Raw genomic sequence first — 18,761 nt, 5'->3', positions numbered from 1 at the left:
CTTTCTTTTTGATTTTCTTTTTTAGCCTTCAAATAAGAATTTTTTATGTGTTTTGCCAGGAATAATGGAAATTTATTTAAATATGGGTTGTCAAAAACGGGGTTACAAAAGTCTTTTTTTCTACTTATTGACTGTCGTAGTAATTATATATACAGTTTAATTTTTATTTAAAATTCTCTTTTAATCAGTTCATGAATACAAACGCAATGTTTATTCAGATTTTATTAGTAATGAATAGTTTCAGTATTTGGTAGGGAGGGTCAATTATTGAAAGACGATTATTATTATTTGATCATTATTATTAATTATTGATCTCCCATTTACTATAAACCACTGTTCTAATTATGGATACCAGCTTTCGTTCGGGGTACTATATTAAATCTCTATTAGCTGAGAAGATAAATATAAAACAAAATATCTGTTGTTAACTAATTTTCTTACACATTACATGCAACTAAGAAATAGAAGTAGAAAAATAGATTTGGCCAGAAGAACTAACAAAAAAAAACCAGGCTAAGCTTTATGCAAACACAATCCAAAAGGAAAAAAGATAAGAAGGGATAAGAAATAGATAAGATAAAGGAGTAATAAAGTAAAATCATGAGCAGCTTAAAAAAAAAATAAATAAATGAGCTCAACAAGAAAAAAGAACATATTCCAAAGATATTATCCTTGTCAAAGGGAGATACTACAACTAGAAGGAATATAAAAATTCTAAGAAACCTCCTCAGAAACAGAAAAAGAATGGAAGCCTCTTTGACCAAAGATGACCATAAAGAGATGGATACAGATAATTACGTTAACTAAAATAAGATGGTAAAGAAATTCCGCCAAAGAAGACAGCCCAATGAAAGAAAATTTCTATAAAAGAGGATTCGCGTTATGAAGAAAATGAATATTTTTTGTGAAGAAATGGACCCCAACTATCATTCTGTTATTAATTTATGAAAATACATGATGTGATAATCATAATGAGGAAGCAAATACAGAAATGGGTTCAGCGGCTCCATCCCAACCAGTAGGATAGTATGGAGATAAAAAATATTATCAACATTGTTGCAATATATGGAAAGAAAAGATTATATGACATTTGCACTACTTGATTTTGATGTTTCAAATATTCGCAAGTCTTTATAAAATACCATTAATGATTTTTATTAAAATTTAAAATAAAAACATTCTTTTCTAAATCTTTATTTATAATTTTCTATATATAAAGTAACCTATTTTATTTATTCATCAATTTCTATCATTATGATTTAAAAATGTAATTAAAAACTTTTGATCTAAGTCACTAGCTGAGATTGACATTTGAGCGTTGTACCTATTAGAAAAATTATGTAGAAATTAAAATCAAAATTATTAAAATCCTATGGTGAGAACTGGACATAATGTTCGTTACATATAACATCAGCAGATACGACATATGAGATTTATTACTTTTATGTAATACTATAGTAGTAATATATATATATATATATAGTACTATAGTAATATGATCTAGATTATTTTCCAAATAGTTTCTTGAAATTCCGCAATATCTCGGATATATTACTCCTCTACTGCAAATGTTCAAAAAATAAATAAAATGGATAATATGGAATTTGTTGGTTATACTTTTTTAATAACTTATGTTTCAAATAATGTATTTGCATTTCAAATTCATCTAAACTGTTACTCTCTTAAGCAATCTAAAATAACACTAAATATTTACACTAAACGTAGTTAAAGGTGAAGCTAAACATTATCTATTATTTTCATTCGGACAATGTAATAATTTATAGTGCAGTTGTCTGATCTTATTGAACAATAATCTTGTGAACTTCAATTTGGATTAAATATCTAGAGTAATCGATTATAATAATCAAATTTCTCTAAAAATTAGAAATAACTAACGAAAACCTTGGGGGTGAGAATGAATAAAATACGTTCAATAATCCAAATTGAATAATAATTTTATAAACACCATTTAGGAACAGCCGAAGGAATTCAGTAGTAGGATAACACACCCATTGTTTCTTTTCGGTTGCCACTATTTATTTTTCTCTTCTTCAATTAACCGTTAGCACTAATTGAATATCCAGATAACAGAGGGAACATCTTCAAAACTCATTAATTCACTATTGATATAGCTTTTTTAAAAGTTTTGATTAGTTTTCTAGAATGATAGTTCATTACCCATAGTTAAAATTCTATTCTCCTCCTCCCCCCCAGAGATCATAGAATGCAAATTAGCTGAAGGGCTTTTTTTCCCTCTGACAATAATGAGTACTGGAAATGAGATTTCATCATTTAATGACTAAACCATCTAAATTAGTAAGTATTGATGTAATATATAATATTTAATTATCAGTTTGTTTTAATAAAAATTAAACTATATATATAATTACTACAACTGTCAATAAGTAGAAAAAAAGATTTTTGTGACCCCGTTTTCGACAACCCATATTTAAATAAACTTCCATTATTCCTGGCAAAACACATAAGAAATTCTTATTTGAAGGCTAACAAAGAAAATCAGAAAGAAAGACCCGGAAAATACATACTATATATATAACCGGTACCAATTTTAAAAATATGTCCAAAATATTAGATTATACTTCTCTCACGTTTTTGAATAGAGCAACGTGTACTTCACTTGGTGATATTTTAGTTTCTGTTTAATGACAATCCAAATTATTTCTCTCCAATAAATAAATAACACTTATTCCCCATTATCGCATCCGAAATGCACTGAACGCTTAACCTTTTTAAAATGCCGTATGCTGGCTTTCCAGATCTTGTTAAAACAACTACTATATTCAAAATACTTTTAGAAAAACTACTGTATCGTTAAGAAAAATCGATTATTTAAATAAAATTGCTGGAATCTACTATTTATAACTAATAATCCTTCAATACTTTTCCTCTGATAAGTGTTTCTCCGCCCGAAAGGATTCATGAATTAGTTCAATTCAAGGAATCTTTGCGAGAGTACCTCACGGGTCTACTTACGCTCTTCTGATTTCCGTTATATAAAATACACGCCATACTAAAATCTTGACAAAATCTTTAGCAGCTAAAATTCAATCAAAACAGAAATCAAAATCTTGTATATACATATATATGTAATACATATAAATATAAATATATACATATATACATTTGGTGTTTAGAAATCAAAATTATATTATAATATATAATTGATTATGAAGCTAATGAAGATCGCAGAAAAAATGAGGAAGGAAATCATTTTTTCATGTAAAATTGACAGTATTTAAATCTCAACAACATTGAAGAGTATTCGAAATTTTAATTATTGATAGATATTACAATCTGCCACAACGTTGTTGGGCAATAGGTAATAGTGATCACTGACCACATTTATACTAAAATAAAAAAAATTAAATGAAAAAGTATATAAAAATAATAAATAAAAATAAACAGAAGGAGAAAGAAAATGAACATAATCAAACAAATAAATAAATAAAATAAAATAATAATAAAAATAAATAAATGAAGTTAGAAATTAGAGTTACATTTACACTCTTATATACAATATTTACATTCTCGACCTGAGTAAACCTGAGCTCACTCTATCCCCAATGTGTGAGGGGTAGAGCAGAGCACTTGGAGATCCCAGCGCATCCCTCTCACCACATCAATGATAACAAACCAGTGGAGGCTGAACAAGTGCGCTAAAGTCGCAAACACTCAACTTTAAGAACATTGTCAACCCATTTAACATATCCCATCTTTGCTTGAATTGTGACACCACTGATAAAAAAAAAAAGGTTTAATTTTGAAAGATGGAATTGTAGATTTTCTTTACCGAGAGGTTGTTCGTGAGACTGTCCTAAATCTAATTGAGTGGTTACAAATTAACCCCATTCTAAGGAATACGTCGTACACAAAATTAAAAAAAAAATTAGTTATATGTCCCACTATTCAAGCATAGATCTTCATGAGACTACACTCGCAATATGCTTGCTTACATTACCACTGATAAGGCTACTGTAAGAAATTAAAAATTAATAAACTATTGAGTATAATTGAATTTAATTAATTAATAGTAACAAACAATTGATGGAATGATTAGTTCTTTAATATATAACGTGGCAGTTCACGATACATTATAAAATAAAAGAAAAATAGATTAAAAAGTTGGACCAGAAAATCCGGAGAAGAAGAAACGATTTGATATCTCTTACACAAAGTCAATCAGTCTTTTAATGTTACCTTTTTTGAAAATATGCCTACCATATACGACACAGGATATTGGTTAACAATAAAAGAAATATAATACTTATTTCGAAGAAATTATTCCAATGTGCAACAAATGTTCTGTACCAAGCGTAGATGACTGTTTGACTTAAGTTTTAGATGATTGACCCTAATAAATCCCAACAAAAGAAAGGTTTATGGAAGATTTATTTTTTATTTGGAATTGACGAATAACTCGAATTTATATCCCCAACTAAAAAATATAACAGGTATAAGCTTCTAATTCATTAATTTTTTTTTTATATCCACATCAATCACCTATTAAGAAAGACAATAATTAAGAGAGATCTTGGATTGTATAATAAGCATAAGGGACAATGAAGACAGGTAAACACCTTTCAGTGGATTCACATTTATCTTGAATCTTAATCAAGACGACTTCTTTCTAGCATTACTGGGGAATTTTCTGGAATGTGAGTCATAGCCATGTTTGAGTGATTTGCCATGAAATCTTTTATACAGTTGGTATGAAATATTATGTTATGGATATGTCTATAATATACAAATAATATTGTATAATGTAACAGTTTTTGATATAAAAAAATATATGAAAAATTTCAAACTCTTTAATCCAAAAGTGCTGTGGAAAAAGGAGTGCATATGTCATGTAAGCCCATTGATATATCACTAATTTGGATTATTTATAACTAATAAATACAAAATCTGAACAATCGTTTCCATAGGAAACTTCAAGGTAATGTAAATATCTATCTCAAATCAAACCATATCTTCTAAATATATTTTTGCTGATATTCTTGTATAGATCCTGCTCAGCAGTAAAGAGATGAAGATAACGATGATATGCTTAATATAAGAGACACATAGCTACAAACGTAGCATATGAATAATTAACGGGCAGATATAAGAAGAAAGAAATTATATCACCAGGTTTGGTCAGTGAGATCCAATAAGAAGGTTAAGAAAGCTAATAAGGTGTCCCAAGCAGGTGACGCACCATATAAAGTCAAGCGTGAGCCCCACTGTTGAGCACTGACATTTATCAACTGCGAAACGTACCGTGAATTTCTACGTCATCGATATTGGTAACCGATGGTGGGGGAGCTCGACATGATTTGTAGAATGGTAACTTCGATATACATTGTCAACAATTGCTATTTGTCATTTTGCTTCACCTAACGGTTGTCACTTAATCGGGGTTACGTAAGAATGGGATCACCTTCGATTTCCCAGAACAACGCGAATTCCCTATTTCATCTATAATCGCAATCCCTTAATCACCTCGTAGCTAAAACTATCATATGAATTTGAAGAAAAACTTCTAAGCACTTAAGATTGGGCAGCAAACAACTTATAAGTAACGATTATTTATTTATTTTTTATTAGTATTTAACTTTATTATATTAATGTACTCAAGTATTAGTTAGAATACGAGTCCTGTAAACAACTTTTTTTTTTTTTTAGTACCTTTAAACGAAATACTTTTTTTAAACATATGTACATTCTATCTAATTATTGGCCAAAATTATCAGGCACCTCCAGACTTTGATTTCACTTCTTATACTATAATACTTTAATAATGGTTCAGTGGTTTGAGAGATTGGATTGACAACGCCACTACCAAATATTACCAATATATTTTTTTTTTACATTGAGCTACTGAAAAACTGAGTTAAAAATTTTCAAATAAAAGTGATGCTATCGAATTAATAAAGTATTATTATAGAGTAATGGATTGAAATAGGTAGAAAGCCTGGTAGTTATTAAATACGTGTATTTATTTTATTGTAACTAAAATCGAATTTTCTTTGTCTTGTATACAAATTATTTTTTTTTTTTTATTATTTGTTCAGTTTAATTTTATGATATTTTTATATAGATTCATATTTTTATTTATACAAATCATTATAGTATTTTCGTTTATTTGTATATTTCTTTATTAATATTATTTTTATTTTTATTTAGTGAGTACAATTGCTATCAAGTAATTTCATCTGAGAAAGCTTATTTTATTCTAATTAATTACATGGAAGAAATCAAAATTTAACATTTACAACCTAGACTGAAAATTCATGCTGACAGGTACATGTGAACCTTACCCGACCACCACTATTGGTGTAAACAATTTTCTTTGAAGGTGTTCCTGAGCGCCGACAAGGAGCCAGGTTGCGGTGTACGCCCTATTTCCAACATGTTAATTATAATCTACGGAAGGTAACTAATTAGCTTAGGGGTTCCTCTTTCAAAGATGTGTTCTACTTCAGTTATTGATTTAATGGTTACCCTCCTTCCCAGGTAAGCTATCAACACCCTGTATCATGTAAGCACCTATCTGCAACCTGATCTTGTAGGTGCCTCTAGTGCACGTCTCAAATTTACACTAACATGGGGATGTAGAGATCTCTAACCAACAGACCAACGGATAATGAAATATATCCAGTATAGTTTAAACCAAACATTAATGTTTTTTTAAGTACAGAGAACTCTTGCTTTAACACAGTTCTATATATCCCAAATTCAGACAGAAATCCGTCTCAATTTCTAATTTATCTAAAGATCAGATAAGATGCTACTATAATTTTTTGTTGCTCTACATTGTAGAACAGAAAATAATTTAATAAATTATGTTTATTGGGTATGTTGTTGTAATATTGCAATTCTATTTGCTTCGTATTTTATGGAGGTGTATGAATCGTCTATTGAAAATCAATTATAAAATAGCTGAGGTTGATTCCATTGAACCTAAAATTGTGAAAGGAAAGCAAGAGGATTTATAAAAACTAATAAACTCAGACTTTAAGAAACAATAACGCAGATCAGTGAAGTATATTATTTATTTATTTCACTCTGGGCATTGCCAAAAGGCAAAAATAACAGAACACAACAAACATAACGGTGAATTATTTCTCTTTTTTTTTAGTTCTGTTATATACAAGTAAGCTAAATTTATAAAAGATTAAATTCAAACGAAATGTCCCATTTTCTTTGTAGTAAAAATTTTTACTCTCTTGAGTGTACATACAATAAACACTAATATAAGCGTAGTGTTAGTTATGTGTACTAAGCCGTTCCAACTAACACTTGAAACGGAACTGGACAACTGGTTCCAGTTGTTCCGTTTCGATTTCGTGAAGGGCACGTTGTTCAATGATTTTCGTTCTATTTCATCTTCGTTCTAATGATTCTCATTCGAGCCTCATAGTGTTACGCCACATTAAAAAAATCTTCCACATTATAAACTTGGAAAATTAATTAACAATCAGTTTTGGTTTATGATTCTAAAATAATTTATATTAAAATATCTTACGACACCTAAGTAAATATAAATAGTAAAATGAAAAAAAAAATTGCCGAATTTCTGAGGGTTCCTATTCACTAATAATTTTGTCGCTGATTTCTAAAAGATTCAAGCATATGATACTAACCACATCAACATAATAGATAGCCGGAACAAATTGTTAATTTTATCAACCGAAACCTTTTTCAATGAGTCAGTAGCTTGGTGGTTTGTATCTGGATCCGATCATTGTAATTAATGTAATATATTTATTATTTCTAATTGTGATCACGTGTTCGTGAGAAATGTAATTATATTTTAATCTAATCGAGTAAACTCTCAAATTAGGTGAATAATTTTGCCGTTATGGTTTAGCTTTAGTAAATACTCATTCCACAAATTCGATTAATAAAAACTTTATATAACAATATAAGCCAATAATATAATATAAACATTATATAGCAATATAAACTTTTTCCTATGGTTATAATTTCCCTTTTCTGCAGAGTGAGCCCCTCTTTTGGATCCGGCAATGATAGGAAAAACTTAAATGAATACAACCTATTTTTCTGCAAAATCTCATAATTACCAATGTTAGTGGGAAATATCATAATTATTAAAAGGATCTGTTATCTCTTTCCACTTAAAACCCGTCAACTTTTAGTTTCCTGTCTTGTTTTCCCTCCCTTTGACTATGACTCCCGGGTATATGGTGGACTCTTGGGTAATCTCGAATTTAAACATAAACGTCTAATGAATTGCTCAGTAAGATCTATTTCCGGGATGACCAGAGATACGCTCATAACCCAGTAATACGCCGAGCTGAAGTGGCTCTATCCATCCTTCCAATGCCAGTATTTCCTAGCTTCCTTACTATTTCAAATAACTAGTAGTCAATGCCCCTCCAATTTATTAAATCCCAATTTCTCCAATCCCACACTACCAGGTCCTGTTTACCTGACATCTACCCTCCACCTCACCGAACTATTGTATTTGATAAATCATTTGTTACCCGTGCTGCATATCACTGGAACTCCATTCCCTCTACCATACTTCATGTACCAACCATGCCCTCGTTTTAAGCTTTTATGTTTAGTTACCGTTTACTTCACCAATATTATCCGATATTATGGATAGTACAGGTATAAATACATTTTTGATTTGTTTTTTATAAATTTTGTCAGTTAGTTTTATCCTGTCATAAAAAAAAAATCAGTTTTTTTTATCCCTGTATCTCACATTATTCATATACGATGTTAATATAAGTTATAATAAAGTGTGGCCAAATTTTTTTCGGTCAATATATGTTGTAAAATTAAAATAACCTCATAATAGTTCTTAAGGGACCTATATCCAGAATAATAAACTATTTTTCATTTTCAAAATTAGACTAATCCCACATCACCACCCTTGAAGAATGGTGCCAAAACTGGAAGATTAAAATGAATTCCAATAAATCTAACCAAATCACATTTACCCTTCGTCGTAAACCCACGGCCTCTTACCCCACAGTATCCTTTAATAATACCGCACTTATTCCTGTCGAACACGATCCGTTACTTAGGACTACATCTGGACAAACTAAAATGGGATCCTCATACAAGACTAAAAGTCAGGAGACTGCTCGTCAATTCCGACCATTACAACATTTACAAGACAAACGGTCTAAACTTCCAATCCATTACAAAAGACTGAACTATATGACTATTTTAAGGCCTATCTGGAAATAAAGAGTTGAGCTTTGGGGCTCCACTAACCCATCGAATTCCTCTCAAATCCAATCCTTACAGTCCAAAACCCTTCGTAAAATCCTTAATGCTACTTACTTTTTCACAGTCAAGTTATCCATCAGGACCTCTATGTCCCATATGTTGCCGATTTGGCCAGAACCAAAAACCAATCCATGATAAACATCCCAACCACTAGAACCAACTCGTTTCAAACCTGCCTTTCTCTTTCATTACCTAATAATCCTCCTAGACGTCTGAAAAGAAGATGGCCTCGATATCTTCTCCTCCAGAAATGTTATTGGAGTTCTATCAATGGGTAGATTCTCTACATGTTTTATATCATGTCTCTATGTCACTTACAGCAAATTTACTTGTTGTATATATTTGTATACAGTTGTAAATAACAATAAATAAATTATAAAAATAAAATAAATAATTAGAATGAATGGATAACATATAGAAACGAAAATTGAATGGAACGAAACCCCTCTGGGATACCGCATTGTAGAAATATAAAAATATCTTTGAAACAGAATATGATATTATAAAAATATTTGTACACTCACTCGGGTCTTTAACGGCAGTTATCACAAGATCGAAGCCGTTAGCGCCAGTACCCCAGTTGTCGGTGACATATTTCAGCGTCACGAAGTTGGTCCTTGTGAAGATGGCACCAACGCCCTGCTTAGTGTTACGGCAGCTTAGGTCAGCCTGCAATATAAGGTATAATATGATAATTAATAATATGTTACATAAAGTTTAGATAGTAAGCATGCAATACAATAAAAAACTTAATTAAAGGCAACGCATCTCGGGTTGATCACAAATATATATCTTATAATTTAGCACAAAATAATTTTATTTATTCTGGATTTTCTTTTCCAGGAAGTTGATTATATTAATTTTTTAAAATGCTGAGGTGAAGAAAACTTCCAATTAGACTATATTACAATTCTATTTCAGTACTTCGTAGCTAATCGTAGTTTAAATTTTCTTTAACTACATCAAAGAAATGCGATGAACAGGAATTAAGTTTATACAATTTAATTGTCTCTGCATAGAAAATGACTTTACAACTAATGAAATTATATCTGATGAATAGAATAGAGTAAATTAAAACATTAAAAAATAACAACTGTGAATAAACATTCTTGATAATATTGGTATGTAAAATAAGTTCGTAGCGTTTTTAAATATTTCAATTTAATCCTCTCTGTGTTTATAAAATCATGTTTACTTGGTCAATAATGTTTATATATTCTAAAAAAGGATTATTTAAGGTGCTTATATGCATCACCCAGATTCCTTATCTTTATTGATATTTGGCTTGCTCAAAATGGAAGAGAAAAAAAAATTAATTTTCGACATTTAATAATTTGTTATTTCCGAAAAGGAAAATCCGCTGCACAGACGATTAAGAAAATTGTGTTAGTGTGAATGGCGATGATTCCTTAGGAGAAAGCACCGTCCGTGAGTGGTTTGCCCGGTTCAGAACCGTAAATTTTGAATTGGAAGACGCAAAGCCCTCGGGTCGTCCTTCAACTGCTGATGATGACCCAATCAAAACATTGGTCACAGACAACCATCACTCTACGGCACGGGATATCGCAGAAACGCTTAACATATCTCCTGCAAGTGTCTCAAATCATTTGGGGGCTACGAGATATGTTTTTCAAAGTGATATATGGATTCCTCGCAATTTGACGGAAAAGAATTTATTGGATATATTCATTAGCAATTCCCTCCTGAAACGCAATGTTAATGATCCATTTTTAAATAGGTTGATAATTGGGGATCAAGAGTGGGTCCTGTACAATAATATTGTGAGAAACAAGTCCTGGGGAAAACGAAGTGACGATTAATGACTCCAAAAGCAGTATTACGTCCAAAAAAAGGTTATGCTGTGCATTTGGTGGGATTGGAAAGGTCTTTACTTCAAGCTCCTCCTGCCCAACAAGACCATTAATTCTTCATTATACTATGACCTTGTCTCTACTGATTTTCACTTATTTCAGGCCTTTCAAAACATAGAGGAGCTCATTGTGCAAAAATCTGAAAGTTCTGGGAGGACAGAATTAAAAAATTACCTGAAAGGTGGCAACATGTAATAGATTGAGATGGGTCATATATGATTTAAAATATTTATAGGAATCAGAAGTTTTTATTGAAATAACCAGTAAAAAACGGTACGAACTTATTTTACAACCCGTTATTATGTTTAATATGTGGGTAAACATGATTTCCTAATACTTCGAATGTGTCAGAGAGAAGAATAAATATCTCATACCCTGTAGAGTATGTTAGGTAAGAAGAAATGAATATTTATAGTAATTAATTTTATTTAGTCTGCTTTAAATATAACACAAATAAAATAAATAACTAAACAGTTGGAAATAGAAGTATAGTCATTTTTTAGAACAAAAAAAATTACCATTTTAGAAAATAAAATAAAACACCAAGGCAGCGACAATTAAATCAAAGAAAGCCAATTAAATTGTATATTAATTGGCTTTTTCAATGAATATTATATTTAATAGTTTATATTTAGTCATTTACAGGTTTTATTCAAGAACTGATTAGTGGAACGGATATGGTGAACATGTGAACATTCTGAATCATTCCATTGTCTCCATACAATAGTTTACATGCCTGGGCACACTTTTGATTTGATTCTGACGAAAAATTTAGTCAAGTATAAACAGATAATTTAATTTTCAATTTTATATATGATCATTTACTACGATTTGAAATATGAATATATATACAGCCTGTAGAAGTTATTTGGATAGTCATTTCTCTAGGTACTCAACCGATATACTTAAACTTTTTATGGCATTAAAATAATGTTAAATAATATGAAACGATACAAATCGGAATGTACCAGGTCCATTCGAATTCGGTTGATATTTTATTGCTTTCATATCCAACAAATATATAACTATATTGTGATCATTATTAAACAAAAGAATTAAATTAGATTTTTTAAAATTCTACTAGGCTAAATATATCATTCGGTTTTGGAATTGATTCCCTTTAAAAGGTTCCTGGAATGGCCTAGCTGTTCCAATCTGTAGAATGTAGGCGGCCATAGAGTGGGGGCGTACGCTCTGCCCACTGAGGCAGCCCAATCAAACTGGCCATACCAATTACTTGAGCACGGTCAACTTGATTAATGGACTACAGCAAAGATGAATGGTGGCGGGAAAAATCCTCTTCAATTTAAATAATGACTGTGTCAACGTTGTGTACCTTTCAAAATGGTTATGGGACTAATTTCCAAAGCCACGTTGAAACGAATGCGTGATTAATTTAAATATTCTAAAATATTGGACTAGAATATTCATTGTATATTTTGACTTTTTATAAAAAAATAAATTGACCATTTATGGTCACTTGTTATTAAACGCTGCAAAATTCTCCATTTTAGGATAACTAAAATCCTGTTGTTGTACAAATATGAAAAAATGAAGTAAAAATAAATGGATTACAGTAGGTAAATTTCAGGTGTCCGAATTTTTTATTACTTTGTTGGATGCTTTTTTTTAAAAGAATTTTATTCGTTATATTCACATAAAATATAATATTTTTAGTATTTGTAGATTTAATTATTTTAAAATTAATACTTTCATTTTTTATACTTACACTAAATATATTATTTTTAATATTTTAGTAATTTGTAGAATTCATCATTTTTTAATAAATAATATTATCATTTCCAATACTCAAGCTATAAGTATTACTTTAAATATTTTTAGTAATATGTAGTTTTCATTCTTTTTGAAAGTATACTTTCATTTCTTAAACTCATACTACATATATTATTTTGCATATATTAATTTTATTTTAGTAATTTTTAAATTTCATTATTTTTAAATAAATACTTACATTCATTACACTCACATTAAATTTAGGACTAATATAAGTATTTTTTCAGTTATCACTTTCTATGGAGCTAATAAATTATTATCACGAAAAAATATATTTTTTTAAATAATATCCTTTTTATTATGATAAAAAGCCAATAAAGTAATCTTAACTGCAAGATAAGTAACAAGATTTTGAAAAATAACATTTTATTTACTTATTATCGAATTCCAATAGAACTCATGATTGTTTACTTTTTATTTTTATTTTTTTAACTAGATGTTGAAAAATAGTAATAAAAAATATTGCACTTATTCATTTGAACAAAATTATTAAAAATATGACAAAATTTAACCGATTTACTCTAAAATATAAAAGTATCCATTACAATTAATTTTACTCCTTTAATTTAAATTATAATATTTACACTTCAATGTAAGTATTATTCACAATTGTCAATATATAGGTGTATAGTAATGAATTTACAAATTAACTAATTACTCCGAGAAAGACGCCAATATAATCTAACTTTTTTAAATTTTATACATCCGAAAACGAAAGTTTAAATTATTAATTATTTAATTGCGACACGTTATTTCAAAACATCAAAAATAATATCAATTTATTGAAAATAAAAAAATGACCATCAGTTAATGGTAATCTCAATATATTTTCAATTTCTGTGTCCTTCAATCAAATTTAAAATTTCTATCAGAAGATGGAAAATTCTCGATTTTCAAACTGGAAAAGAAAAGTATATATGTAAAACCAGAAACATCTATTCCTATTTTTAAAACAATTTTCATGCCACTGCTGATGTACTGCTGTGAAGTCTGGGAAGCAACATCCTTTACGAAAAAGAAAAAATTACAATCTTTTCAAACTAAAGTCGTAAGAACCGCTGCCGCAGGACATCCTGTTATAAGTTCTGTTATTGTCATTCTAAAATATTATTTAATTTTTTTTCTCTTCATCTTTTTCTTAAATTAACTTTTTTTCCATAATAAGTCAATTATTCATTTTGTCAAATCCATAAATCATATTGTCTTTGTCCTTAACTTTACTTTAATCTTTTAATAAGAATTATTATTTTTATCTATTTATTTTATCATAATTTTTTTATTTATTTATAACATTGTATATAGATAGGGGTGTCTTTTGTATGAGACTAAACCTCCATCCCTATAATCAATTGTAAAAAAAAAATGTACCTCTTTACATTAACCATGTAAGGCCCACCAGGCCGATCTGGTATTAAATAAAAAAATAAAATAGGATATAAAATCATGCAGCAAAAAGAGCATGAGGGACCGAATATATGGTGCAAAAGACAGTGTAGACACAAGCAATAAAATAGCATTCAAAACTAAACTTAAAAAAATTAAAAGGCCAGTTATGAGTCCCCGTAACATGCAGAAAACTTCCAACAGAGCATTATGAAACAAATAATGCCTTCTTTTGGCAGGGACCCAAAAGCAGTATAAATCGGGCTTAAGACTCCAACAAGTGTGGAGATATACAAAGAAGTAAGCAACGGTAGGTAAAATTTAATTTAAATATTAAACTCATTAATGATGAACATTAGAAATCAAAGAACTTTCACATATAAATTTATAATTCCATGCATGCACTGTGTATAAAACGGTGCAAATAATCAGATTTATTACTGTTAGTCCAAAAGCCCACATTTTTTATTGCTTTAATAACGGTGAGTAAAAAATGGTGGTTGTTTCAAAACGTTGAAAAAAAATTAATTTTTCTTCCAGAGCTCCGTACCATTAAAACTACCAACGGCATTAGAAAATCTAATAGAAAAACATTTAAAGTAGAGAAATTTTCTAGAGCATGAGCCCTAATAGAGCTGTTTACGCTCAAAGCTTCCTAGAAGAAAACTCACTGGTAAGTTAATTCATTTTGGAAAAATATATTTCAGGAACCTTTGGACGTAAAGATGTCTGGCAGCACTCACACAAAAGTTAGTTAAATGTACTATAAAGTAGTTTATAACGTTTATCCTCTAAGTAGTTTTTATGTTATTTGACATAATAATTTCATAAAATATTTATATAAATATTTATTTATTAAAAGCTATACCTCAAGAACCATTAGATAAATGTCCGCCAGCAGTCAAATTAACGTACTATAAGTTTTTTTTTTTAATTTATCTTGATAGAAGTTGTAGTTTTCATAATATTTGCTAAAATAAATTAATTTCTAGATGTTTCATATGATTGATCCGATAAAATTTCAAATGGAAATTTCATATTCATATGGAAATATAAAAACTACAACCCTAATGTAGACAAACATTATAAATTACTTTATAGTAAATTAAATGTTTTTTTTAATTTCAGTGCTGGCCAAAATCTGTACGTCTAATTTTCATAAACCAAAATATTTTTCTGAACAAGTAGAAATCAGCATGTTGCGAATTTATTGTAGTCAATATCATGAAAATTACTACTCTTACGAAGATAAACGTCAAAAAATACTTATAGTACATTAAATTAGCTTACTATTGAGTGCTAATAGACATTTGTACTTAGAAATATATATCCCAAAATAAATTCACAAATACTTATATTTCAGTACTTTTTTTTTTTTTATGGAATTTCGCATTTTAGAGACGTAAGTATCAGTATTAGGGCTCATATTTTAGCAAATATACTCTTGTTTAAATGATGTATTAGATTTTTAGTGTTGTAGGTAGCTTCAAAGATATGGAGCTCCCAATTAAAAATTATATTTTTTTTTAACATCTGGAAACAATCATCATTTTGTACTACCCTCAACTATAGTTGGCAGACTCATCAATTTAGACCAATAATTATACATAGTTTTCATTAAAGTAATCAAAAATTAGGGTATCATAACTGACTTTTTTCTCCTCTTTGGTTCTTAGACTATGTTATTTGATTACCATTAAACGATCCACCAATATGTTATTTACAACAGTTATTTACTTAAGCTGGTCAATTAAAAGGATATATTAGTTCTATTGATTCCATATTTAAAAAAGTACTTCGATAAACGTTTAATTAAACTCATTGGCAGTTCCGTAAGTTGTAGCAGAACAGGTTAATGAACCTATTGAAGTTAACAGCCGCCTGATATTTAACTCAACTCATTGACCATAAACTCGACTTTATATGTTTATTTACCCAAAGATTGTCTTACAATCCCAGAGATATTTGATGATATAAAAGAAAATAGAGTTCTTTTTCCATGGACCATTTGGTCGGACATTATGACTAAAGTCATAAGTACTAAAGTACCTTATCTTTTGAGCTGTAAAAGTCTATAATTGACTAGCCGGTGTGTTTTTAGCTTTTTCGTCCAGCTGTTACATTTAATGAATGATATCGATATCTTTTTTTTTCAGCTACTATGCTACTAAGGGCCGGTTGTACCAACCTTCAGTAAAACTAAGATTTTTGTAACTTATATTTGTCCAAGAGTTTAGTGAAACTCCGGTAACTTAGTGACCTGTATCTGGTTGCAGTTTTGTTGACCAGGTTACCTAAATTTGTGGTAATTGTCAAACTCCGCAATTCTTATCACTAATGTTAGAAATTTTTAGGTTCAATTAAATTTAAAACATAACATATGGTTTTGACAGTCGAAATTACCGAAAAAATACTGCAAAAAGTGATTTGTTCGAGGACGGAATTCTTCGTTTTTTCATTATTGTTTGAGAAACTAATTATTTGAAGTCTTCATTGTCTGTAATCGCCTTTCTTGATCTAATCCATTTTATTGAATTTGGAAAGAACGGGAATCACAGATAACAGATCCAACTGAAACTATGGAAGGTTCCTTGTTTTGCTATCAAATTTTGATTTTTTAAGATTGATAGATTTATTTATTGATAGATATTACTATTTGCCACACAGTTGTGGGAAATAGGTAATAGTGATCAATGATCTCATACGTACTAAAATAAAATAAAAAATATTTAAAAATAAATAAATAAAATAAAATAAATTAAAAAAAAATAAATAAAAACTCTTCAAATATATACAAACAAAAGAATAAACAAGATGAACATAATCAAACTATCTGTATGAAAAATAAATAAATAAAATAACATAATGATAAAATAATATAAACAATATTTACACAATCGACGTGAGGATCCCTGAGTCCACTCTATTCCCCACGTGTGAGGGGTAGAGCAGAGCTCAAAAGTTGCTATCAAATTAAATAGATATTTCCTCCATATTTCATTTTATCCGACTATCGTGGCCAGCTAGATTTAAAGATTAACTTTCCTGGTTTGACATTGGAATACTAACTGAAACTCATTTCACTAAACGGATACAATTTCACTTAGGTGACTCATCACTTATAGATCATATCACCCTGACAACATTTCCAATGCTTGTTCATATATCATTTTACTCACAAATAAATATCGTTGATACCTGAACGACCTTTCGTCAAATCATATTCCAGTTCTGTTTTATTTTTTTCAAGCTTCGTACCTAAGTCCTCTTTTCCTTCATTGATTACTGGAAATTTTGACTGGAACAAATTTAAATGTGACCTGGAAACTAAACTAGACTTAAACATTTGGAAACAAAAAACGACTGAAGACAAAACAAGACGTTGACGACGCAATTCAAAAACTCACAACATCAACAACAACAAGTATATCTGACAACACATCGACTAATAGAATCAATAACAATAAGCAAAATAACCTGCCACGGCATATTCGTATCTTATTAAGGGAAAAACCCAAAGCAACATCGAAGTGACATAGGACCAGAACTGACAAAACGTATTACACCAAACTGACTAACAAACTAAAAATAGAAATTAGAAAATACAAAATTCAAAATTTAATTAACTTTACTGAGAATCTTAAAACTACTGATAAATCATTATAGAGGAATTAAGGTAAATCTTCTCACTGAATCCCAAACCAGGATCAGAACTGACGAAGAAAAATCACAAATATTCCGACAACACCTTTCTAAAACCTTTATTCCGCATCCTGATGTTCTTAACTCAATTCATTTTAAATGTATTGAAGCAGAACTAAATATTCCACTCCAAATGGCTCTTCCACCTAAAGCATTTCATCCATCAGAAATATCCAGTATCATTCAGAGATTACCTACCCACAAAGCTCCTGGATACGACCTAATAACATCCCACATTCTAATACTTCTTCCTAGAAATGCCATTATATTCCTCACCTACATATATAAAGCCGTTCTTCGTTCCACATATTTCCCCGACCCATGGAAATTATCTATAGTCAAAATGATACCCTAAAACCCAGCAGAACACCTATCCTCCTACCGTCCTATCACTCTATTATCTATCATGGGCAAAATTCTCGAAAAAATCATTTTGAAACGCCTACACCCCATCCTTGATTCCATTCATATGGGATCATTGATTCATATCATACCAACAACTGACAAATAATTATGGCGGACGACTAAAATTTTGCTAAATTTTAAAGACTAACTTCCCACTCACCGAATCCCAAAACCTGGACGAGAATTGAGGAAGAAAAATCACAAACATTCGGACAAAACCTTTAATTATAAAATTTTAATAAACTTTATAATTTTTATAATATTTTCAACAGAAATATATTGCCGAAAATCGCAAAACAGTTGAACTAACGTAGCTGGATAGTATGATAAATATTT

At 29.6% G+C, this 18,761-nt stretch overlaps 1 protein-coding gene across 1 annotated transcript in view; it reads right to left on the bottom strand.

Annotated features, from left to right (window-relative positions):
• loaf (lost and found) overlaps window positions 1–18,761 on the bottom strand; it is a 398,449-nt gene that overhangs the window by 40,459 nt on the left and 339,229 nt on the right. Inside the window, exon 4 of the mRNA XM_014422727.2 lies at window positions 9,795–9,939. Coding sequence (XP_014278213.1) covers window positions 9,795–9,939 — 145 coding nt within the window. The remainder of the gene's footprint in view (window positions 1–9,794; window positions 9,940–18,761) is intronic.

Source organism: Halyomorpha halys, unplaced genomic scaffold, assembly GCF_000696795.3.
Source record: "Halyomorpha halys isolate HHAL.00 unplaced genomic scaffold, Hhal_1.1 Scaffold387.1, whole genome shotgun sequence".
Lineage (NCBI taxonomy): Eukaryota > Metazoa > Arthropoda > Insecta > Hemiptera > Pentatomidae > Halyomorpha > Halyomorpha halys.
This window is presented reverse-complemented; position numbering and strand designations above follow the sequence as displayed.